The 25698-nt window shown below is 44.6% G+C and overlaps 1 protein-coding gene and 1 long non-coding RNA gene across 5 annotated transcripts in view; one reads left to right on the top strand and one right to left on the bottom strand.

Annotated features, from left to right (window-relative positions):
* Positions 1-25698, bottom strand: part of PRKCD (protein kinase C delta) — a 140019-nt gene that overhangs the window by 20112 nt on the left and 94209 nt on the right. For 3 of the 4 annotated variants that reach the window (XM_040359453.1, XM_040359454.1, XM_040359456.1), the window contains exons 9-15: positions 25426-25526; positions 15633-15729; positions 15399-15529; positions 15146-15319; positions 13664-13755; positions 13285-13347; positions 8953-9091 (exon numbers count right to left, since the gene is read on the bottom strand). In XM_040359453.1, coding sequence (XP_040215387.1) covers positions 8953-9091; positions 13285-13347; positions 13664-13755; positions 15146-15319; positions 15399-15529; positions 15633-15729; positions 25426-25526 — 797 coding nt within the window. The remainder of the gene's footprint in view (positions 1-8952; positions 9092-13284; positions 13348-13663; positions 13756-15145; positions 15320-15398; positions 15530-15632; positions 15730-25425; positions 25527-25698) is intronic. The other variant, XM_040359457.1, reaches the window with a different exon arrangement.
* On the top strand, positions 21705-22090 carry LOC120945347. Its single transcript, XR_005750558.1, has 2 exons — positions 21705-21795; positions 21879-22090. It is a non-coding gene; the product is annotated as an uncharacterized LOC120945347 (long non-coding RNA).

The following is a 25698-nucleotide window of genomic DNA, read 5'->3' as shown; positions in this document are numbered from 1 at the left end:
TGCAAAGGCGAATAGACGGTCTTTTCTTTGCCTTGACCTTGTGGATCAGGTCCCTTAGCGAATTGATCTTTGGCTCTGGTAGGAATACCCGGCTTTGGGCTGTATCTACGATCATGCCCAGATACTCTACCCTTCTTTGGGCTTGTAGAGAGGAATTTTGTAAGTTTACAATCTATCCTAAATGCTCCAGGTATTTTATAGTGGTGAGCACAGCGTGATCTAATCCTGCCACTGACTGATCCATCACAAGTAGATTGTCTAGATAGGGTGTTTTTTTGCTATGCCTTGTGCTCAGAGGGGCTAATACCCTTGTAAATACCCAGGGTGCGGTAGCCACACCAAAGGGCAGAGTCACAAACTGGAAGTGGCGATGTTCTACCGCAGAAAAAAAGCACTTTAGGTGTTAACAACACTTTCCTCAGTGCAGCTCCTCCCAGGGGGCGTGGTTCCCCGGGTATAACCCACACCCTGCTATAGCAGCTCCAGTACGTAACAAGCAGTACAAACAAAAAGGAGGGGTGGGTGCTGTGTCCGTCCATGAACTCCGAGAAATGGATTTTACGGTGAGTACAAAAATCCTATTTTCTCTTCCTTTGACCTTAGGGACGTCCCCAAGCAGTGTCAAAAAGTTCAAAGGGTGGGAAAACAACACAGCAAACCAGGTTACACCCCAAACAAAACCGGAGTTACTCAACGGAGGAACTCCAACCTTAAAATGCCGCCTGTAACACCTTGCGGCCGAAGAAGGCATCAGAAGATGCACTCACATCCACCTTGTAAAACTTTGAAAAAGTGTGGACAGATGACCAGGTCGCGGTCTTACACACCTGTAACACAGAGGCTTGATGCCGGAAAGCCCAAGAGGGACCGATCGCCCTGGTCGACTGCGCCGTAACCTAAAAGGGAGGCGCTCGTCCCATCAGGGCATAGGCCTGAAGCACAACCTGTCGGATCCACCTAGGAATGGTGGCCGATGAGACTGTCAGACCTCTTTTAGGACCAGACACTGACACAAACAGCGAGTCCCACTCCCGGAACGGAACCGTAGCAGACAACTACACTCGAAGAGCCCGAACCACATCCAGGAAATGTAAAGTGGTCTCCTTTGGGTTCCCCGGTCGAGGACACAAGAATGGAAGAACAATATCCATATCAATGTGAAAAGCCGAAACGACCTTTAGGAGAAAAGACGGCTGATGCCGCAGCACCACCTTATCCCTATGGATGACCAAGTAGGGAGCCTTGCAAGACAAGGCCGCCAGCTCAGATACACGTCTGATTGTGGTAAGTCCCTTGGGGGTAGTGGATGGCGCACCGGAGGGGCCACATGCCGGACCTCCTATACAAACGTACGCACCAAGGAGTGCGACGCCAAGGGCCACTGAAAGTAAACAGCCAGAGCCAAAATCTGACTCTTAACTGCACTTAAGGCGAGAGCCTGATCCACTCCCCGCTGTAAAAACAGCAGAATCCTGGACACTACGTATGTACGAGGGTGCCATTTCATCTCCTCACACAGAGATGTAGGCCTACCACGTACGATGGTAAATCCTACGTGAGGTAGACTTCCGTGCACGCAGCATGGTAGAGACCACCGAGCCCGACAGGCCTCGGTCCTTCAGTACCTGGCTCTCAACGGCCACGCCGTTAAAGCCAGCGACTGTAAAGCAGGGTGGAAGACCGGACCCTGCGACAGACGATCTTCCCTCAGGGGTAGACGCCAGGGGGCATCTGCCACCAGGTCCACGTACCAGGAGCGGCGCGGCCAATCTGGGGCGATCAGGATTGTTGGAATACCTTTGGCTTCCACTCTGCGCAGCAGGCGAGAAAGAAGCTTCAGAGGAGGGAAGGCGTAAATCAGGCGATAGTGACCCCAAGGCGCAACCAACGCGTCTGACGTGTCCGCCCACGGGTCCTTTGACCTGGCCACAAACCGTGGCACCTTCCAATCAAGACGGGACGCTAGAAGGACCACGTCTGGAGCGCCCCACTTTGGGCATAGACTCTGAAACACCTCCGGGTGGAGTGACCACACTCCTTGGTCTAGCGTTTTGGCGACTTAGGAAGTCGGCTTGCCAATTCTGTACCCCCGGAATGCACACGCCGATAGAGCCGGAACGGACCTTTTGGCCCACCAAAGGATGTGCGCGACCTCCGTTGCTGCAGCTGAGCTCCGTGTGCCCCCCTGATGGTTGACGTACGCCACGGCCGTGGTGTTGTCGGACTGGATCCTGACCGGTTGGCCCCGCAGATCCAGGGACCACCTGGCAAGGCACAGCTGGATTGCTCGGAGCTCCAGTATATTGATTGGCAGGCGGGACTCCTCCTGAGTCCAGCGCCCCTGGGCTGACTGGGTGCCTCCAAATGCCCCCCCCAACCGGAGAGGCTGGCATCCGTCGTGACTGACCTCTCCTGTCGTTAGGCAGAAAAAAACTGGAGCTGCTAGAGCAGGGTGTGGGTTATACCCGGGGGGAACCATGCCCCCTGGGAGGAGCTGCACTGAGGAAAGTGTCGTTAACACTTAAAGTGCTTTTTTTCAGCCTAACTCTCCTGGAAGGAAGCAGAAATAACCTAAGGTCAAAGGCTGCTGTGTCCGTCCATGAACGGAAGAGAAAAGAAAATTCCTAAAAAGAAATGAAGGTTCCCGGAAAGAAAAAAGGTTCCCAGACACGAAAATTATTTTCTGTAGGAACATAAAGTGAAATTGAAGGTTTAGTCAGTCGAATTTCGAAATCAATGGTGGCGCACCATCAGATCCCAAAAAACGCACACATTTTCTGATTTTCAAAAGAAAGTTCTTTTGAAATTCGACCCGTGAATGGCCAGCATTACAAGAATTCAACTACAGGTGAGTCTAATTATTCATTAAACGGGTGTCCAGCAGACAGCTGATCATAAAAGAGCCTTGCTTATAGAAAACCCCTTCTCATTTCATGCTCTCAGTAATGGCACCACATGGAAGAGAAATGTCACAAGGCGGGAGGAAAATAATTTATTTAAAAGTAAGGTGAAGGCTACAAAGCTTTACTTATCAGTCAGAATACTGTAGCAAAAGAAATACAAAAATTGTCATCTGATGAGAAGGGTTGAAGAAAAAAAAATCGCCATGCAAGGTCACTGCAGCTAGCTAAAAAAAGTAGAAAGTCAATCTGGGGTGATTGTGTCCAGTGACATAACGTGGCGTACAATGCAGAGGAATGCCATGCATGTAGAGCTGCACGATTAATTAATGAATTGCCCGATTCATTCATGCAACAAGTGTAGAGAGTTCTCTGATCACTCAGCGGTCAAGAAAATAAAAAATACAGGCAGTCTGCCAAGTTTTTCACAACATTGTCCATGCTGGTAAAGAACTATAAACGTTGTACATTTTTGTTCTTTGATCAAAGGAATTAACTTTGGTCTGACATGAGGGAAGTTTAACCACTTAAAGTCTAAACCTTTTTCTGACACTTGTTTCTTAAAAAATTAAAATCCGTGGCCTGGATTCAGATACATTGGCGCATATTTACGCCGGCGTAGCGCATCTTATTTACGCTACGCCGGACCAGCGCGGAGAGGCATGTACTGTATTCAGAAAGATATTACTCACCAAGATGCACCAGCGGAACGTATTTTCAACGGCGTAAGTGTAAGTGGGCGTCACCCCATGCAAATGATGGTCCGACCGCGTCGCAGAGATATACGTTGGGCGTATCTTAAACGGCGCATGCGCTGTGATGACGGATTGTCTGCCCCCATCTGCGCATGCGCACAACTGCGCCCGGCGTAACCCCTAAGATACGCCGGCCCACTGCCTACGCCCAGTGCATAAATACGCCCAGACATGCGCCCGTCAAGTGCAAAAGTACACAAGCATTTTTGGGTGCTAGTACTTTTGTTTTTTTGGAAATATGTCTGCACCAGGGACTTCGACGGACCGCAGGATGACCAACTTCAGTCCTGAGGAGAAGGCTATAATTATTGATGGCCTCTCCCAATACGGCGCCCGCCTCTATGGGCCACAGAGTGGCACCACTGGCAAGGACGACAAAACCCACATATTTTTGGAGATCACCACACAGGTGAATGCCCTCAGCGTGGCGGCTAGGGAGCCTAAACATATTAGGAAAAAATCAACGATCTGCGGAGACTGGTCAAGGAGAAGCTTGTGGCGATCAGGAGGCATGCCACTGGCACAGGAGGAGGACCATCCGCAAATATCTCCCTGACGGCAGATGAGATGATAGTTGCCAGGTGCCTGGATAGGCAGCTGGTGGAGGGCCTGGAGGGCTTTGATTCTGGGGAACCGCCCTTGAGGACAGGTAAGTGTGTTTTATCTTCTTTCTGGTGTGTAGCATGTGTGCGGGGGCAAGGGAACATGTAACAAGTGTGTGGGTCCACCAACATGTGAATGTTTTGTGTCATCCACAGATGTGCAGGAGGGAGCTGGGCTGTCGTCAGCTGCTGGGCGACCCACGCCATCCGTGGTGGAGAGTGACCCCTTCTCACCTGTTGAGGAAGTGGAGGAGCACGTCGGGATAGAGGAGGATGCAGTCCATCTTGTGGAGGAGACCCCCATACCTGGTCCCTCCCAAACATCCTCCCCCATCAGAGATAGCCCCTCAAGGGCCACCATGCCCATCAGGGATAACCCCTCAAGGGACACCATCCCCATCAGGGATACCCCCCTCAAGGGACACCATCCCCATCAGGGATACCCCCTCAAGGGACACCATCCCCATCAGGGATACCCCCTCAAGGGACACCATCCCCATCAGGGATACCCCCTCAAGGGACATCACCTACAGCCGGCCCCAAGCCTCTCCTGCCCCTAGGAAGGCTACCCGAAAAAACAGGGGTGATCCTAAGGAATTTGAGGATCATCCGACGAGGGACCAGACCAGGCAGACCCGCCATATGGGTTCCCTAGCGGGTGATCTGCACCGAGTTGCAGATAGCCTGGCCTCCTCGGTCGAGAGCCAGGCTGCCTGCACTGTCTCTGTGCAGGAGGCCCTCACCCAGCAGGCTGGCCAGAATGCAACCATCAACGAGAGCCTGCAGGATGTTTTTGGCAACTGCGCAGCCCTTCTGACCTGTATGGTGGAGCTGCAGGCCACCACATCTGGCCTTGTGACTGAGGTCCGGAGCCTGGCAGCTGCTGTCCATGAGGAGGGGAGGCAGACAAGGCGCCAACAGCGCAGCAACACCACCCGCCGTCTGTGGATGCAGGCTGCCACCAATAGCTACCTCCACCGGATAGCCGTGGCATTGGAGGGCAGCCAGGCAGAGACCGGGGGATGTTCCACCACCAGACGCCCCAGCCCCCCCACCTGAGGCTCGCCCCAGGCAACTGCGCCCCAGGAGCCTAGGGACCAGGCGTAGCCCACGACAGGGCCGATGATTTTTTTTATGTTATTTTATTCTAAAGTGCTGAGTTTTGTCTTTTTTTTAGGTGATGAGTGTTTTTATTATTTACACTCAGATTATGAGTATTTTTTTTTTTGAATCCCTGCACACGGGGAGTAGTGCAGACTATAGTGTGACTGGTGTGTGAATGTGGGGGGGGGGGTGACACTCCTGCCAGTAAGGGGTGTCACCCTCGGTCGTTGGGGAGAAATTATCCCCACGACCCGTGTGAATGGTGTATGAATGTACAGCAACATAATTGGAGCCTTGGCGCTGCGTTGCTGCTCCCAAGTCCTGAATGGTGGACTTGGGCTAATCCAACATGATGAGGATGTGGGGTGTGTGTGCTAGGGACCACAGTGGTGTGCATGCGTGCATTCTCCTTGTGCCATGATGAATGTGTGTGTTTAACTTGCAAAGAAGCCTACCACGAGGCATCTCCTGACTGTTCTTCCCTCAGCAGACGGGGTACCCTCGGGCAGGGGGACTGTGTGGTTGGGGGGTCAGGTCATCACGTAGGTCAATCTCCAGGCCCTTTCTCATGGCGTAGTTGTGCAGAATGCAACATGCACCGATGATCTGGCACACAAAGTTTGGGGAATACAACAGGGTCCCCCCGGACTTATCCAGGCATTCGAAACGGGACTTCAGGAGGCCAAAGGTGCGTTTCACCACTCCACGAGTATGTGCGTGTGCATCATTGTATCTTCTCTCTCCTCTGGTTTGGGGATTCCGGAATGGAGTCATGAGATGGGGTCCAAGTGCATATGCCGCGTTACCTGCAAGGGAAAAGACAGGAGGATGTTAGTCGTGCATGTGCCCCTCGTGATGTCTGCATCATGGGGGCGGACAGTCATGCCTGACACCAATGTCACTCACCAACCAGCCAGCTGTTCCCGTACACGTTCTGTTTAAATTCTGTTGGGATGTTGTATATGAAGCTGTCGTGGCTGGCCCCGGGGTGTTTGGCACAGACGTGCCATATGAGGCATTGGGCATCGGCTATCACCTGTACGTTGATGGAAAGCCAATGCTTCCGATTGCAGTATATGTGCTCTGTGTCACGGGGGGACCGTAGTGCCACATGGGTGCAATCAAGGGCCCCCACGGTGCGTGGGAATCCTGCAATTCTGTAGAGTAGTGTAGTGGTGTGACATGCGTCTGAGGATTGCGGGGACAACCTGGTGCACACATCTGCTCATGGTGGATTGTGACAAACCAGCCACGACTCCACTTGTTCTTTGAAAAGATCCACTTGCAAGGAAATGCAGTGTTGCCAGTACCTTGACCAGTGGCAGCACTGCATGTACACGGTGTGTCTTGCTGGTGATGTCATCATGCAGGGTTCTGGCTAATTCCATGATGGCTTCAGGGCTGAATCTGAAGATGCGATACACCTCTAACTCCCCCATGCCAAAGACGTCAATGGGCGTTCGGTATATCCTCTCCCGTGCCCTCCTACGTGCCCGTCGACGCAGTAGTGCTATGACCACGGCTGCCCCTGGCATGTTGGCATACAGATGTGTTGTCCTGCAAGTGTTGTTGCTCAGCTCGTCCGTAACGGTGCTGCTGTAGCTGCTCTCCAGCTGACCTGTGCAAGTCTGGTGCAAAGTTACCCCTGCTTTATGAGGGGTAACTTTCCGCCGGATTTTCCACTTACGCGCTCCGCGCGTAGCCTGCGCCGGCCAAACGTACGTTTCTGAATCGGCGTATCTCACTCATTTGCATATTTGAATACAAAATCCATGGGAGCGGCAGATCCGTCCAGCGTAAATATGCGCCTACGCCGCGCCGGCGTAGAAAAGTTACGCCGGTAGGAAGAAGCCTATTTTGAGGCGTATCTGGTTCTGTGTTTATGGCGCATAGATACGACGGCGCAAATTTACACTTACGCAGCGCATCTCGAGATACGCCGGCGTAAGTGCTATCTGAATCCGGGCCCGTATGTTTTACTAGAAAATTACCTGGAACCCTCAAACATATAGCCATATACACACACACACACATTATATTTTATATATATATATATATATATATATAGCCATACACACACACTTTATTTAGATAATAGATATCTATCTATCTAACGGGAGGGCCCGTGGAAACCAGAAGCTCTTACAAAGTATGAGCCAGGAAATAATGGATTCAGAATACCTTGGACTACCTGACATGGGGCAGTAATGATTATCCCCAATATATTCCAGGATATCGTTAAAGAACTAATTACTGTTTGTTGATTCTGAACTCAACAGGTTAATTGAAAGATGTTAATTGGAAGATGTCATCACCTCCAGCTACCTGGCTGTTGTGTACTATAAAGCTTGCTGGGGTAATTAAGTCTGCTACTGTGATGTAAATGAAGCTAGAATGGCTTCTGAAGGATCTGTCATTGTGTTGTGCTAATTGACCCTGTATTGTGTGAAGGTCTATTGATGATAATATGTGTATTGCAAGTTAATAGAAAGTCTAAAGGTCACCTTGTCTGGATAAAATGATTAGTTAATTAGCTCATGCAAATTATGTCAGAGCTGGTGCCAGAAAGTCTGACTAAAAGATGTGTATTGTGTGATGATGTGGGTGTAGTTGAGTCATTGTTCATTTTGGTTACTAACTGTATATAAGAGCCTGATTTTCTCAATAAAGGGTCTATTAGTTTTGAACCTCAAACAGAGCTGTGTCTCGTTACTGGGGGAATTCGTATAGGTCGTGTTCGCCAGATTGTGGAGTGTCCATAGCTGTCTTGGGATCGGAATGCAATATCTTAAACGGCGTTAACCCCTGTCCCATTTGGGGTTCCGTTACAATAGCCATATATATTTTCTCTCTCTCTCTCTCTCTCTCTCTCTCTCTCTCTCTCTCTCTCTCTATATATATATATATATATATATATATACACACACACAATATATATAAGCAGAGACCCTAGAGAATAAAATGGCGGTTGTTGCAATATTTGGAGTATTACTCCCTATGATACCAGCAATTGGGGCACTATTCCTCCCCCTAATACCAGATATGTTCACCAACAATGATGCCAGGAAAATTTCTACTCCCGCTGGTCAAAGTCCGGCCCTCCAAGAGTCTGAAGGACAATAAACCGGCCCTTTGTTTATAATGTTTGGAGACCCCTGGTCTAGCACATAAAATCTCAATAAAATACATTTACGTTTTTGGTTGTAACATGACAAAATGTGGAAAGGGGTATGAATAATTTTTTCAAGGCACTGTATGTCATCGCACTTGTTTGGGCTTAACAGCTGTTATGATTTCTATACTTATAATTCCCATTGAACCTGAAAACCTAACCTAAAGTCAGTTAAGTAGCTAACAGAGCAGAATTTGTTTTTAAATACAGCCTCCTATTTTCTCCTATTGATATAAAAGTACTGCAAAATAGCCCGCTGAATGAAAATTACCACCCATCTTTTCCTTCCACAGAGGATGCCCCCAGACAATATGAAACAAACATTTTAACCTTTTAGGAATTCTGACAGCACCATATAACTAAAAGGTAATGTCTATTGATGCCTGTATGCCACAAGGAAAGACAACTGTTCCTCTTACCTCTGGAGCAATATAATCTGGGGTCCCACAGAAAGTGCTTGCTTTATTTTCTCCATAAACGTTCTCCTTGCACATACCAAAGTCTGCAATTTTGATGTGTCCATCCCGATCCAACATCACATTGTCCAATTTCAGATCCCTAAAGGCAAATACTTTAAGTTTTGCACATTCTCAAACCTCCATAGGCCTAGTATAGTGATGGCGAACCTTGGCACCCCAGATGTTTTGGAACTACATTTCCCATCGTGCTCCACTACACTGCATAAAGCATGTGCATCATGGGAAATGTAGTTCCAGAACATCTGGGGTGACGAGGTTCGCCATCACTGGCCTAGTAGATATTAATGGCATCATTTGATATCCCCTTACATTTTGCTAATATACAGACATGGAAACCATTAAGACATCTAAGTATTCATATATTAGCCTACATACTTAAAGTGGACTTGCATTCGACAAGTGAAGATTTGCTGTTACAGGAAACATTTAAAAAATGTTAATCGTGCGCCAAACAAGACCCTGAAAATGTACCTTAAGTCTACAATACTTCCTGGTTTGTATAGGTCCCTGGACACTTCTGTGCCTACAGCAGGTAAATCTGCAGTGTAAAAGCTACAGCACTGCTGTCTTAGACTGTTAGTCTATGGTGATTTGGAGAGATCACTTATATTCTGCTCACTGTTATTGCTGGAGGCTCTTACATAAAGGGGCAAAGTCTGCCTCTGACAAGATGGCCATCTCCAAAAAGAGACATACTGCGGAAAACAAGGACCAGCAAGTCAGACCTGGGGAAAAGCTCAGCTGTAGGAGATCAAAGACAATACTGGTGAATTTTACTTTTACCCTATGCCTGATGCTTTTGGGCATAGCTTCCAGTGTTCCTCTTTGAATGGCAGAGATGAATAATAATAATAATAATAATAATAATAAAAGTGATCAGCGTTCTCAAACTTCAAGATAACAAGTTCAATAATGTCTCTGCATAACCGAAGATCAGGCGCCATATGTTCATCAGCTTCGGTTATTTCTCCATTTATGCTTTCTCTGAATCAAATCTTTCATTACAGTGATCGTAAAAAAAAAGAAATATAAAAATATAGTGTAGTATGCTCAACCCACCATGCCTAAAATCTTATCCTATGTGCTCTCACTTTATCAATATAATTCTGTGTCAATAACTACACGTGTATTTGTTCTCCAGTGTTGTTCTTTACAGTGGAAAAAAATATTATTCGATTCCCTGCAGATTCTCAAAGTTTGCCCACTTACAAGTAGTAAAAAGTATTTTAAATGATAGAGACAAAATATCAACCATAAATACATCAAATTTACCATTACGCTTTATATACAGGGGAAGCTCGAAAAATTTGAATATCATGCAAAAAGTTCATTTATTTCACTAATGCAACCTAAAAGGTGAAACTAATAAATGAGATAGACTCATTACATGCAAAGAAAGATGGTCCAAGCCGTGATTTGTCATAATTGTGATGATTATGGCTTACAGCTCATAAAAACCCCAAATCCACAATCTCAGAAAATTTGAATATTGTGAAAAGGTGCAATATTCTAGTGTCCCACTCTAATCAGCTAATTAAGCCATAACAACTGAAAAAGGGTTCCTGAGCCTTAAAATGGTCTCTCAGTCTGGTTCAGTAGGAATCACAATCATGGGAAAGACTGCGGACCTGACAGTTGTGCAGAAAACCTTCATTGACACCCTCCATAAGAAGGGAAAGCCTCAAAAGGTAATTGCAAAAGAAGTTGGATGTTCCCAAAGTGCTATATCAAAACACATTAATAGAAAGTTATGTGGAAGGGAAAAGTGTGGAAGAAAAAAGTGCACAAGCAGCAGGGATGACCGCAGCCTGGAGAGGATTGTCAGGAAAAGGCCATTCAAAAGTGTTGGGGACTTTCACAAGGAGTGGACTGAGGCTGGAGTCAGTGCATCAAGAGCCACCACACACAGACGGATCCTGGACATGGGCTTCAAATGTTGCATTCCTCTTGTCAAGCCATTCCTGAACAACAAACATCAGAAGCGTCTTACCTGGGTTAAAGAAAAACAGACCTGGTCTGTTGCTCAGTCGTCCAAAGTCCTCTTTTCTGATGAGAACAAATTTTGCATCTCATTTGGAAACCAAGGACCCAGAGTATGGCGGAAGAATGGAGAGGCACACACTGCAAGATGCTTGAAGTCCAGTGTGAAGTTTCCAGTCTGTGTTTTTCTGGAGAGCCATGTCATCTGCTGGTGTTGGTCCACTGTGCTTCATTAAGTCCGGGGTCACCGCAGCCGTCCACCAGGAGATTTTGGAGCACTTCATGCTTCCTTCCGCAGACGAGCTCTATGGGGATGCCGACTTAATTTTCCAGCAGGACTTGGCACATGCCCACACTGCCAAAAGCACCAAACCTGATTTAATGACTGTGGGATTACTGTGCTTGATTGGCCAGCAAACTTGCCTGACCTGAATCCCATAGAGAATCTATGGGGCATTGCCAAGAGAAAGATGAGAGACATGAGACAGAACAATGCAGAAGAGATGAAGGCTGCTATTGAAGCATCCTGGTACCTCAGCAGTGCCACAGACTGATAGCTTCCATGCCACGCGGCATTAAGGCAGTAATTGTTGCAAAAAGGGCCCAAACCAAGTACCGAGTACATATGCATGCTTATACTTTTCAGAGGTCCGATATTGCTCTATGTGCAATCCTTGTTTTATTGATTGCATGTAATATTAAAATTTTCTGAGATTGTTGATTTGGGGTTTTGATGAGCTGTAAACCATAATCATCACAATTATGACAAATCACAGCTTAAACTATCCTGCTTTGCATGTAATGAGTCTATCTCATATATTAGTTTCACCTTTTAACCACTTCCGGACCGCCGCATGTACATTTACGTCGGCAGAATGGCACGGACAGGCACATTGGCGTACCTGTACGTCCCTGCCTAGACGTGGGTCGATCGGGACCCCCCCCCCCGGTACATGCGGCAGTTCCCGTGGCTTCAGGAGTGATCCGGGACGAGGGGGCGGCTGTTCGTTTTTGTCCGCCCCCTCCGGATCGCTCACAGCCAATGCGAGCACTCCCCCGTGTGTCACTTCCTCCTCCTGTGTAAACACAGGAAGGGGGAAGTGATGTATTCTCTCCTCTCGGCGGTATTTTCAACTGCCGCTGAGGAGAGATCACATCACACAGTAAGTCTGCACAACACTACACTGACACACACTACACATAGGCACATTAACCCGCAATAGCGCAAGAAATAAAAATCGCAGAGGCGATCAAATACCACCAAAAGAAAGCTCTATTTGTGGGAAGAAAAAGACGCAAATTTTGTTTGGGAGCCACGTCGCACGACCGCGCAATTGTCTGTTAAAGCGACGCAGTGCCCAATTTTAAAAACCCCTTGGGTCATTTAGCAGCATATTGGTCCGGTCCTTAAGTGGTTAAGTTGCATTAGTGAAATAAATGAACTTTTGCGCAATATTCAAGTTTTTTTGAGTTTCACCTGTACTTGGTGTATGTCATACACCAAGTATATGAAGGGTAAGGGTATATAAAGAAGAATACTGGCGAACAAATGCAATTATGGTTATTTATTGACACAGAATTGAATTGATAACGTGAGCATAAAGGCATGGTGGGTTGAGCATACTACACTATATTATATTTCTTTTTTTGAGATTACTGTAAATGAAGATTGGATGCAGAGGAAGGATTAAGAGAGGATTAACAGAAGTCGATGGACGCCTGATCTTCGGTTATACAGAGAAATTTGTGAACTTGTCATCTTGGAGTTTGAGAGCACTGGTCACTGTTATTATTGATATCTCTTTCTGTAAAGGGAACATATTAATTCCAGCTGCTAAGGCAAGAAACATTGATTATTACACTTTGTTTATGGTAGAAGTGGGGTTCCAGTGAGCAGTTTAGGAATATTTATCAAGATATGAATAATAGTTTTGAGTATGAACCATGGTTATATTGGGATTGGTGATGCTAAACAATGTTTATTAGAGCCAGAAAAATACTTTAAGAAGAAATACCTCCACAATTTTAGGATAGGTGGAGGAAAGTTGTCCAGTATGTATGTGTATCTTCTGTCCCAGGTGGTTGTGATCTGCGTTTCATCTCTAAGTTGCACAGCCTATGTGCTAAATGTCAGAAGAGTTCCTCACTGACTTTAATAGGGATGAGCAATTCAGTCTGAAGGTAGAAGATCTTTGAGCAGGATCTTCACCTTTACCAACTATTGAAACTGTGAAACCAGTATAAGTAGAATTACATACTACACTTCAATATTATGCTAGAATTTTGTCTTACCTATAAATAATGCCCTTTGTGTGAAGGAATTGTAATCCACAGATTATTTCAGCTCCATAGAACCTGAAGACAGATAGAAGAATTCACATGGGATGCAATAAATATCCATATATGATAAATTAATGTAGTGGAGTACATAAACATTTATATGGTCTTGGGTATTATTAGTCTGGAATAAATGATAAATTAATCATTAGCTAAGCTGAAAAGACAACTGTTCTGAGTCCTCCAGCAGCCTGAGTTGGTTTATTTAATAACACAATGCAAACAGCGATAATATAGTCAAAGATAATAATAGCACAAGGTAACAATTTGTAGTGAAATATGCTTATAGCAGACAAACAGACTATTTCAATCCAGCTACGAAATATAGACTTACGTAGCCCTGAAAAGATCAAAACGGCCCTTGTCCTGTATGTGGAACATCAAATCTCCACCATTCAGAAACTCCATAACAAAGAAGAGATGCTCCTGTTTTGGGGCACAGAAAAAGGCACTTGCATGAGACTCTTTACTAGTTTAGACCTGTTCACACACTGACAATTGTTTGATTATATTGAGGTCTGTCTCCTTTTTGAGCGATTTTATCCCCCAGTGAGGGACAAATGCGATAGGCTACTGTGGAAATATCCAATGAACCATGTTGTGCTTTTGAATTAGTTGAAGGATAGCCACCATGTGATTATGTTCAAATCTTTTCCATTTATATAAACGCCATGCTGTTATCCATCACTCATGCACTACTTGTTATAACTTTTAAAATTATACACTTATGTTGATATTTTGTTACTATACCATCAGAAAATACAGTCTGATCTGATCATTCCCTGAAGACAGAATTTATTATATTCCAAAACATATTGGGATCTTCTATATAAAATTGTTTACGGTTTGGCCTCCCTTATCGAGATCAACCGTGTGTTCATAACTACAGTCCCGTATTGTATACATTATGACTACCATTCTTTGATTTTATTCAAAATTGTGTTATTGATGTTTACATCTAGATATTTTATATTTAATAACATTTTGAACTTCTTACCCTCTTATTTCTTTATCTGGCTCTGACCCTTGCCTATAAAGTCCCAGGGGCATTCTTTGTTTTTCTTTCCATATTTTGGGATGTGGCACTAGATCTCCAGCATTTTGATAAGCAGTGTGCTCTTCTTCTATATACCCATTTCCGGGTAGTAGATACCCAATACCAGTCCCCAGCAAGCCAACTCTGTTGTCTTGACATTTGGGTGGGGTTTCTTCAACAAGGGCAGCATATCAGGGACAGGCATAGGATGACTGTGACCAACCTCTAAAAGGAGTATGGTCAGAAGGAGTGAATGTGAATCTGAACTATCCTTCGTATTCTTTAGCCTAACCAAAAGGCTAGAAAATAAATCACTTATGTATTGCCACATTAAAACCTTTGAGGAATACACAAAGGAGGATTTAAACTCTCTGGCACTTTGAATACAGATTTTTCCCTCTTTTGAGGATTCAGGAATGCCTGGGAAAATAACCTCAAACAATGTTCAAACAAGATGATGAATCTCCTAATTGCGGAATATCAGAAGCGCATGGTTGAAATTAATAAAATCATAGACAAAATATATTCACAAATAACACCATCTGTCTGTGCATTTGGACCAACAACTGTAAATATGCAGCTGCTATCAATAAAGTGAACCAAATTCACTTTCAAATGAAATAAACAATATGACAGCACTACTGAATATGTGTATACTGTAACTCCAAAAAAGTCAACAAATAAATAAAAATAAAAAAAGTGTGCAATATTAAATGGGCATAAAACAAAAGTCAATTAAGAAGCATATGTGTGTATGGTGACCTTCTTTACTGATATTACCTTAGTCTGGAAGGTACAATAGGTGTGAGTAAGAAATGGATTTTCCCATGCTAATGCCAGGACACGTTTCTCCACCATGGTGCACTCCACATCATCATCAATCAGCACAACATCTTTCTTTAGAGCTTTAATAGCAAAATACTCATTCTTGCCCTTTACCTCAGCTAAAAGGACCTGGAAAGAAAGGCAAGCAAGCATGAAACCAGTGCTTAGAGGACAACAGGGCAAGAATAAAACTGCCACAGGTGTTTACCTTCCCAAAGCTGCCTTTTCCAAGAACCTTGTGAAATGTAAAATTCTCCACTGAAACACGGTTGCTGATACTGGACACTCTCATAGGCGGAGGACTGCTCCCCTCCCACAGCCTATCATACTGGTTGTCTGCTGAGTGGAAGATGAAAATTACAGTAAAAAAGTGAAACATTTTGGGTTCCTGCCACTGAAAATATTTTTTCCGATTAGTGAGCTACCTATAAAATATACTTGCCTGTTGCATCTAAACCTTTTGCAAATGGAGCAGTCGGCGTTACACCTTGGTAAATGGCAACGTTATCCAAAGACGAATCTGATTTTCTGCTTGACTTCTAAAATACAAAGAATGCCATTTTGTATCCATATATCAATATAACTGGTTGCTTAATTCTCAAAAAGTAAAGTATCATTAAACACAAAACTTTTGGATAGATTGGAGAGGGATTAGAACAAAGAGAATACAATTAGGTTTTATGGCTGCCTGACCCCCATTAGGGAGAATCACTCTCTCTAATAGTTCTGTTTACCATTGTTATAAATCAAAAAGCCTTAAAAGTACATCTCCTGTGTTCCATAAAGCTAAAGCAGTGCTCCTGAGTGTGTTACACCCAAAATTTACCACCGTTTATGAAGATGCACTCTGACAAGCGAGTCCAACTGAAACCATGCTCTGCTGAATGTTTGTTGGGGCTTTTGTGTAGTAATATACCTTCACCACACCATGCGATTCCACTCCCCTCAGAGTTTACACTCACCAGACCACAATAGGGTAAATGCTTGTTAGGTATGTCTTTCCCATTTAGTCAAAATCCAGGTAACACCAACGATATTTCAAACTTGTGACCTGATTCATTCAGCTGTTTATTCAGACACTGGTACCGCCGCCAATCGTAAATGGCTCCTAACAAACTAAAACAGTCCTCATAGCGTGAACCTGTTTAACCACTTGACCACTGGGCACGTAAACCCCCTTAATAACCAGACCAATTTTCAGCTTTCGGTGCGCTCACAATTTGAATGACAATTACTCAGTCAAACAACACTGTACCCAAATGAAATTTTCGTCCTTTTTTTCACACAAATAGAGCTTTCTTTTGGTGGTATTTAATCACCGTTGGGTTTTTTATTTTTTGCGCTATAAGAGAAAAAAGACTGAAAATTCTGTAAAAAATAATAATTTTTCTTTGTTTCTGTTATAAAATTTGGCACATTTAGAATTTTTTTCTTCATTCTTTTGCTTAAATGTGAAAGATGAAGTTACGCCGAGTAAATAGATACCCAACATGTCACCCTTCAAAATTGCACACGCTTGTGGAATGGCGCCAAACTTTGCTACTTAAAAATCCCCATAGACGACGTTGCAGGGTATTGTGGAGTATTGTGGGGTATTGCGGAGTATTGTGGGGTATTGTAGAGTATTGTGGGGTATTGTGGGGTATTGTAGAGTATTGTGTGGTATTGCAGGGTATTGCAGAGTATTGCGGGGTATTGCGGAGTATTGCGGGGTATTGCGGAGTATTGCGGGGTATTGTGGAGTATTGCGGGGTATTGTGGAGTATTGCGGGGTATTGCGGAGTATTGCGGGGTATTGCGGGGTATTGCGGGGTATTGCAGGGTATTGCGGGGTATTGCAGGGTATTGCGGGGTATTTCGGGGTATTGCGGGGTATTGTGGGGTATTGCGGGGTATTGCGGGGCATTGCAGAGTATTGCGGGGCATTGCAGAGTATTGCGGGGCATTGCAGAGTATTGCGGGGCATTGCAGAGTATTGCGGGGCATTGCAGAGTATTGCAGAGTACGGGGGCATTGCAGAGTATGGGGGCATTGCAGAGTATGGGGGCATTGTAGAGTATGGGGGCATTGCAGAGTATTGCACAGGGAGGGATGGATGGATGGCTGGATCTGTGACTACATGTGTCACAGATCCAGCCGCAGCAGCAGCTCTCTCCCCTCTCCTCTCTCACACTGTACCGTTCGGTACAGAGAGGAGAGGGAGGAACCGGCGTCATCACATGACGCCGGTTTGTTTACTAGTGATCGCTCCGTCATTGGACGGAGCGATCACGTGGTAAATCGCCGCTATCAGCGGCGATTTACCGTGATCCGTGATCAGCCGAGTCCGGAGGACCCAGCGGTCACGGAGACGCCCGTGTGCGCGCCCCACAGGGCGCGCGGGAGCGCGACTCTGGGAGGACGTACATTGACGCCCTCCCAGAGTTAAGCAACCGCCTTGTAGACGTATTTCGTCTATAGGGCGGTTGCTAACTGGTTAAGTATTTATTCCCATAAAATTTCCCCACTTTCCATATTGCACTTACAAGAACAAAAATAAAAAGAATTCAATGGTTTAACCACAAAACTGTACAGCATGACACGATTCTCACCGATCCTAGGATTCTCATCACAAGCCATATGGGCAAGCCTAGACGCGATTCGTCGTTATGTCTTTATTAATTGGCGTCTATTGATAAAGACGTAATGACGAAACATGTCTAGGCGTGCCCATATGGCTTGTGAATCTGTTAGCTGCCCCGATCTCTACCCGGGTATCACCGCGGACAAGATACCAAGGATCGGTGCTGTACAGTTTTGTGGTTATACCACTGAATGCTTATTTCTATTCTTGTAAGTGCAATATGGAAAGGGGTGCATTTTTATGGGAATAAATACTTAAACAGGTTCACGCTATGAGGACAGTTTTTTTCCCTATGTTAGATTGCCGGCGGTACCAGAGTCTGAATGAAAGGCTGAATTGAAGGGAATGAATCAACTGTTCAGGTCACCTAAATGAAATATCAATGGTGTTACCTCTCTGGATTTTGACTGCTAAACGGGAAAGACATACCCAACAAGCGTTTACCCTATTGTGATCTGGTGAGTGTAAACTCTGAGGGGAGTGAAATCACGTAGTGTGGTGAAGTTAGATTACTACACAAAAGACCGAAGGAACATTCAGCAGAGCATGGTTTCAGTTGGACTCACTTGTCACAGAGTGCACCATCATAAACAGCGGTACATTTTGAGTGTAATACACTCAAGAGTGCTGTTTTAGCTTTATGGATTACAGGAAATGTACTTTTAAGTCTTTTTGATTTATATTTGTTGTTATAGAAGCAGTCTATTCCTTAACAATTTACCTAAGCTTTGGGCAAGTAATAGTGTTTGCTTTTATGGTAGTGTTTACCATTATCACGAGAGCGAAAGAACACATTTTGGGCTTTCGCCAGAACAGGAAGAGCCCTCTAATCTTCCAGTGAGGGCACTACTTTTGGTAATGATTTCATCACTTTGGAGGGATTTCCTCCCACTTTGTCTTGACTATGGGACAGGAAGTGAAGGGAAATTACCCTACTGGGATGCAGATGGCCATGGTTATAACCCTGCAATACTTTACCTAAAATCAAATGCCTTTAGTTCTACTTTAAAATTAATTTTGCTTTAAAATTATACTGTAACCACTCAAACTTCCAACTATCAAACAGGCTATTGATAGACCCTTGTCATGGAAAGGGCACAAGTGTGATACAGGGAGTGTGGCGCACTCCCAGCACAAAGGGAGAAACAAATATGAGGCCCCACAGAAAAAAGTTTAGTTCTGTGAGGCTGCATATATGTGTTACATCGGTGTGAAGGGGTTCATTAACATGTAAACCCATTAGGCATTTAGAACTAGGCCTGATTATGAGACTTTACTGAGCTTTCAGCTCTTTTCTGTTTATTTTTTTCTGTTCAGATTGAGTGCAATTTTGCTTTTGGGGACGTTGTGAAGTTCTGATTTACTTATTCCCTTTGTTGTACGAAACCATGACAATGTTATGTTTGCAATTCCCATATATGCATACATACTGTATGTCAGACCTCAAATTTTCCACTCGCCTACTCGCATTTTGCGAGTGGAAAATTAGGTCTGGTGAGGAACTGGGCTGCCTGGGAGCGACCACCGCCGGAAGGCGGGGTTGATCGGGAGCCGTTCTCCCAGCGATCACCCCGTGGCAGAGAGCATGGAGGTAGAGGAGAGCCGCGGGATCACCGAGCAGTATAGCACGCTGTAATAAGGTTGCATGGAACTTTCCTCTGCTCGCTTTCACGCACAGCCCCGCCTCCTCCTAACCCCCCGCCTGTAATAGACAGAATGCGGGTCCAATGCTGGGATGTGTACTGTTACAGGCGCAGGGTTAGGAGGAGGCGGGGCTGTGTGTGAGAGCGAGCAGAGCGGAGGAAATTTCAATGTAAGCTGTTAAAGCGTGCTATACCGCTCAGTGATCCCGCGGCTCTCCTCTACCTCCATTCTCTCTCCCATGGGGCGTTCGATGGGAGAACAGATCCCGATCAACCCCGCCCGCCGGTGGTGCTCGCCCCCCCATTCCACATCATGCAATGAAGCAGTGAGACTCATTTAATTTTTAAGGTTGTCAGTTAAAAGGTGGCTAATTACCTACTCTTTCATTTCAACGGGAAATGTGTAGGTGTTAATAGACAGTGGGTTTTAAAAGCTTCCTAACAAAAAAAATCTCAGCAATTTAATCTGAAAATCAAATCACTTAAGTAAAAAAAAAAAAAAAAAAAACTGGCAAACTGCCAACCCAGGAAACATTACAACTATGCTAAAACCAGAATGTTGACCTTAATTAGGGAACCATTGCAGGCAACAAGTAAACTGCCAAGGTTAACCAGGAAACACGGCAGTGATCTTTAAATCAGAAAGCTAATTAAATGTACCTTAAAGCAGGGATCAATAGAAAGAATGCGGGTCCAATGCTGGGATGTGTTCTGTATTACAGGCGCAGGGTTGAGAGGAGGCGGAGCTGTGTGTGTGAGCGAGCAGAGTGGAGGAAAGTTCAATGTAAGCTGTTACAGCGGGCTATACCGCTCTGTGATCCCGCGACTCTCCTCTTCCTCCTGTCATGATCTGGCTGCCAATGGGGGCACAGTGAGTGTGCAATGGGGGGGCACAATGAGTGTGCAATGGGGGGCACAATGAGTGTGCAATAGGGAGCACAATGAGTGTGCAATAGGGGGGCACAATGAGTGTGCAATGGGGGGGCACAGTGAGGCCGCAATGGGGAGGCACAGTGAGGCCGCAATGGGGAGGCACAGTGAGGCCGCAATGGGGAGGCACAGTGAGGCCGCAATGGGGAGGCACAGTGAGGCCGCAATGGGGGGGCACAATGAGTCCGCAACGGGGGGCACAATGAGTCCGCAACGGGGGGCACAATGAGTCCGCAACGGGGGGCACAATGAGTCCGCAACATGGGGCACAATGAGGCTGCAACATGGGGCACAATGAGGCTGCAACATGGGGCACAATGAGGCTGCAATGCACGGTGAGGCTGCAATGGTGGGCACAGGTGAGCCTGCATTGATGGGCACAGGTGAGGCTGTGCTGAGGGGAACTGATAAAAGTTGTTAATATTTATTTAACTTAATTCTGCATAAAATATTTAAGTGCAATTTCAGGAGATAATTTATGAGGGCGTGATTAGCGGCAGAATTAGGGTCGGGGCATGGTAGGGGATGGGCAGGGCAACTGGTTGCGAGTAACCCTTGAGGCCTGGCTAGTGGCTCAAGACTTGAAATTGAGCCCTGCTGTATGTTTTGCAATTGTCATCCCATCGGCTCTGTTGTGTATGTACTAAAGACAAAACCTTTTTAAACCACTTCCCGACGGCCGTACGAATATGTGCGGCCGCAGGGTGGCTCTAATTTTCTAACAGGACGCATATATGCGTCCTCCAGGCCACTAGATGGCGCGGGGCGCCGCCGGCAGGGAACGCGCGCCCGCCGCATTCCTGAGATACCGATGCGCGTGCCTGGCGGCCGCGATGTCCGCCAGGCACTCGCAATCGGTGGTTACAGGGACAAGGACATGGATCTCTATGTGTAAACAGAGATCCATGTCCTGTCAGAGGAGAGAGGAGACCGATCTGTGTCCCTTGTACATAGGGACACAGCATCGGTGACCTCCCCCAGTCACCCCCCTCCCCCCACAGTTAGAACACACCCAGGGAATACATTTAACCCCTTCCTCGCCCCCTAGTGTTAACCCCTTCACTGCCAGTCACATTTATGAATGAATGAAAAACTTATATAGCGCGGCACATGCGAACTGAATCGCCTCTGGGCGCTTTATACAGTAATAATAGTGCATTTTTATAGCACTGATCGCAGTATAAATGTGAATGGCGCCAAAAATGTGTCAAAAGTGTCCGATGTGTCCGCCATAAAAATCGCAGATCGCCGCCATTACTAGTAAAAAAAATAATAATAAAAATTCTTCTGTTTGGTCTGTTTTGGTTTCCCTCTCTCCCCCCCCTGGGGTTGTGGGTGGCGCTCCCTTCGGATTTTCTAACGGCTCTGCACATCTCTGGTCATTACAAAACCCACTTCATTCGTTAACGGTAAACCTTATTCTTGGGTCAATTTATGTGATTTATATTTATACTTTTTTGATCGCAAATTTATGTTATGTATATTTTTGTAGAATCAACCATCCCCCTGAAGAGACCACTTAGAGGTCGAAACGCGTCGGGGAACGCACATTACACAGCATAAAGCAATGTTGTATACATTTGTCCAATATTGTGGAATATGTATTGTATCACCAGATCCGGAAAGGGTTTTCTTTTAATTGTTATTGCATTTAAAATGTATGTTATTGACAACCATAAAATAAACCATGTTTTATATTACATTTCTTACACTTTTATACTTTTGCTGTCCAAAGCCCCGTGGGGTAAATTCTTTTTTCTACAATAATAAAAATTAATAATAATTCTGTCCCCTATTTTGTAAGCGCTATAACTTTTGCGCTTATTGCGATTTTTTTTTTACCAAAAATATGTAGAATAATACGTATCGGCCTAAACTGAGAAAATGTATTTTTTTTTTTAAAACAATGGGCTATTTATTATAGCAACAAGTAAAAAAATATTGACTTTTTTTCAAAATTGTCGCTATTTTTTGTTTATAGCGCAAAAAATAAAAAACACGGAGGTGATCAAATACCACCAAAAGAAAGCTCTATTTGTGGGGAAAAAAGGACGCCAATTTTGTTTGGGAGCCACGTCGCACGACCGCGCAATTGTCAGTTAAATCGACGCAGTGCCGGAAGCTGAAATTTCACCTGGTCAGGAAGGGGGTATACGTGCCCAGTAAGCAAGTGGTTAAAGAAACTTTGGACTGATGGTTGTGAAATGTTTCAGGAGGTCCTTTGTTTATCTCCACATCACACCTATGTATAAACTTAAAACAATCCAAAGTTTCAATGCTTATGCTGGCATTTGTGGACCATTTTTACACCATGGATTCAAAAGTAGACCTCATATTTCAGTGTCCTTTCAAATGTCATGTACATAATGTACAAAAAGTCTTACACATGTGAAATATTTTTTTTTGCTTGTAGAAACCAATTGGATAGTTTCATTGTGGAGCCAACAGAAGCTGACTGCTTACTAAGGAAACAAACTCTTCACTGTGTCCACAAGACCCTTTGTTCTTTGCATGACAAGGGTCTGTCAAGAGCCAGTTTATGATAGTTCTTTAACATAACTTAAAGTGTTACTAAGCCCAGGACCCTGTATTTACCATATCTGGTATCAAACACTACACAGAACATGGACATTTTATAATTTTAGTAAATATAAACTGCTAAATACATTTTCTCATCAGCAGTATATAGCAGTCTTGTGACTTCTATCAGTGTTTAGCCAATCATTGGTTAAAGCTTGTAGGAGGAGATTTAAATCTCAGCTGATTGTCTTATGAAGCTGCAGGACCCCGAACTTCTGTCTGGACAGTGCTGATTGACAATGTGCTGATTAAATGCACTCCCAAGAAAGAAAGAAAAAAACTCTCTAGCAATACACACTAAATTAAGCATGTGCAGAGTGCCTCCTAGGGTGTAGTATCAGGAGTTGGACTGGGGACTGTAGAAGACAGGATCAAACAGCATTTTTACATAATGTGCAGGATTAACCCCTTAGGCTCCACAGTGAATATAACAAGCATGCTTTACTGCAAAAACAGATTGATTTTATAGTTGTGGGATCAGTAACACTTTAAAGACAATGAGCTCAATTTGGATTGAGCCTTTGATACATACAAGAGTCAGAACTGATATTTTCCAAAATCACCGAGCCAGTATCTAGCTAGCCAGAGGACTTCAGTTTGATTCATAGTAGGACAGGGATTTTATATTGAGAAAAAAAAAAAGAAAGAGAAAGAGAAAGAATTTTTTTTTCCATTATGATCTTTTGCAACCAGATTATTTTTTAACATAACTTTAAACATTCAAGCACTCTATTTCCAATTCCATAGGATGCAAATCATTTAGTATGTGGACCAAAGAGTTCCTGTAGCTCTCCCTGGGCAAGATGCAATAGTATAACTTTAGGTTTATTTAAAAAAACAGTACTAAAGGAGAATTGGGAGACATTCCCCAAAAATATGTAATGGAGTACTACCTTCACCTGATTTACAGTGATCTTACTTGGGAAGATTTTGCTTAGTACGTAGTATTACTTGTTTGCCAATTGTTACAGAGTTATTCCCTTGTGCAAAATTAATACATTTCATATTTCTTTTCTTGGGTTAAAATTGAACTTCAGGGTTGAAAAACCTTTCTTTACCCTTGCAGTATTTTCCCCACCTGCAAATGGTTAACTGCTTGTTTTGTCTAGGTAATGATGAATAAGGTGTTATACTTAACCTATAATTCTTGCTTCCCTGACAGCTAGCATTCTTGTTCATTGCGTGACTCTCTTTAGTGTACAACATTTAGGCAGACCCTCTGCTTACTTTGAGGGCATCAGAGAGCTGAGACGGGTAGCATGGAAAAAGGAAGTGGCTGTGGAGAACCGGCCGCACAAAAGAGTAGGAAGCCTTCGGGAGCAAGGAATAAGGCAAGTATATCCAACGCTGTATCCTGGCCTAGGCCAACAAGGCCCAGGCCTAGGGCAGCACTTTGCAGGGGGGCAGCACGGAAAGAGTTCCCGCTGGCTTGCGTCAGTCTTATGGGGCGGACTGGGCGAGAGGCAATTTAGTCTAGCGCTGCTTCTAATTTTGACTGTCTTGTCATCCTGAACCACAAACCTTCCTCACTGTGCTATACATTTTCTGCTGTACCATTGGCATCTTCTTAGTCCTCTCCATAAAATGATCAGAAATGTGTGCTTAAAGTAGAACTATAGGCAACACTTTTTTTTTCATTTTGGATCGAGTAAGGGAGGGTTATAGCCCCTTGTCAGTTTATTTTTTACCATCCCTGTCATCCCCTGCAGAAATTTCCCTTCACTTCCTGCCCCATAGCCAAATAGCAAGGGAGAGGAAATCTATGCAAATTAAGGGAATCCATTGCCCCCCTCCCCCAGGCCCTCAGAACTAGTGTCTTCACTCAGAACAGAAAGGGGTGTGACCTTTACAGGAAGGGGTGGGTCATATTTAAAATTAGGTGGTGTACAAGTTTAGTCAGGCCTAGGGCAGCACAAAACCTAAATACACCACTGAGTATATCACCTTGATAATCCCCAAGCAAAATGAACAGTTAAGCCCTATGGTGGTGAGGGAAACCCACAAAAGAGTAGAGCCCCCCCCTGAGCTTAGCTTGAGTTCTCCATGTTTGAATGTAGAAGTGCCTTGTAGTGTAGGGTGGTCTATAGCAGTGGTCATCAACCCTGTCCTCAGGGCCCACTAACAGGCCAGGTATGCAAGATAACTGAAATACATCACAGGTGATATCATTTGCTGCTCAGTGATTGCAGTATTCTAATCTGCATCTCCCCAAGGTAACACATAAAATCTGGCCTGTTAGTGGGCCCTGAGGACATGGTTGATGACCACTGGTCTATAGGATATAGAAAGAGAATTTATTGCATTTTAGTTCAACCACAAAATGTCTTCCTTTAGTTACTTGGGTTATATAAAACAATGGTTTGCACTTCTTATCAATATGGATCTTTGTTTCAAATGAATAAATATATTCTCTAATTACGTAACAGTGGAGCACATTGTTTTTTTTTTACTTTTCTTACCATGCTGACTTGGTTCAGAGCCTCTGCTAGAAGTTTCTGGTTGATGCCACACAAATTGGCCACTTTTTTTTGACACTTGTGATGAACGTTCATATCACATTCTATGGAATTAATGACAGTATTACTAAAAAATGCAGAGAGAACTATTACCACTTGTTAATAACAAAGCCTTGGAAATAAGCAGAACCTTTGAGCTAAAATATAGTTGGTTGATTTACTAAAACTGGAGAGTGCAAAATCTGGTGCAGCTCTGCAAAGAAACCAATCAGTCTC

Source organism: Rana temporaria, chromosome 7 (assembly GCF_905171775.1).
Source record: "Rana temporaria chromosome 7, aRanTem1.1, whole genome shotgun sequence".
NCBI classification, from domain to species: domain Eukaryota; kingdom Metazoa; phylum Chordata; class Amphibia; order Anura; family Ranidae; genus Rana; species Rana temporaria.
The sequence above is the reverse complement of the archived record's forward strand: the minus strand, read 5'-3'. Positions and strand labels throughout refer to the sequence as shown.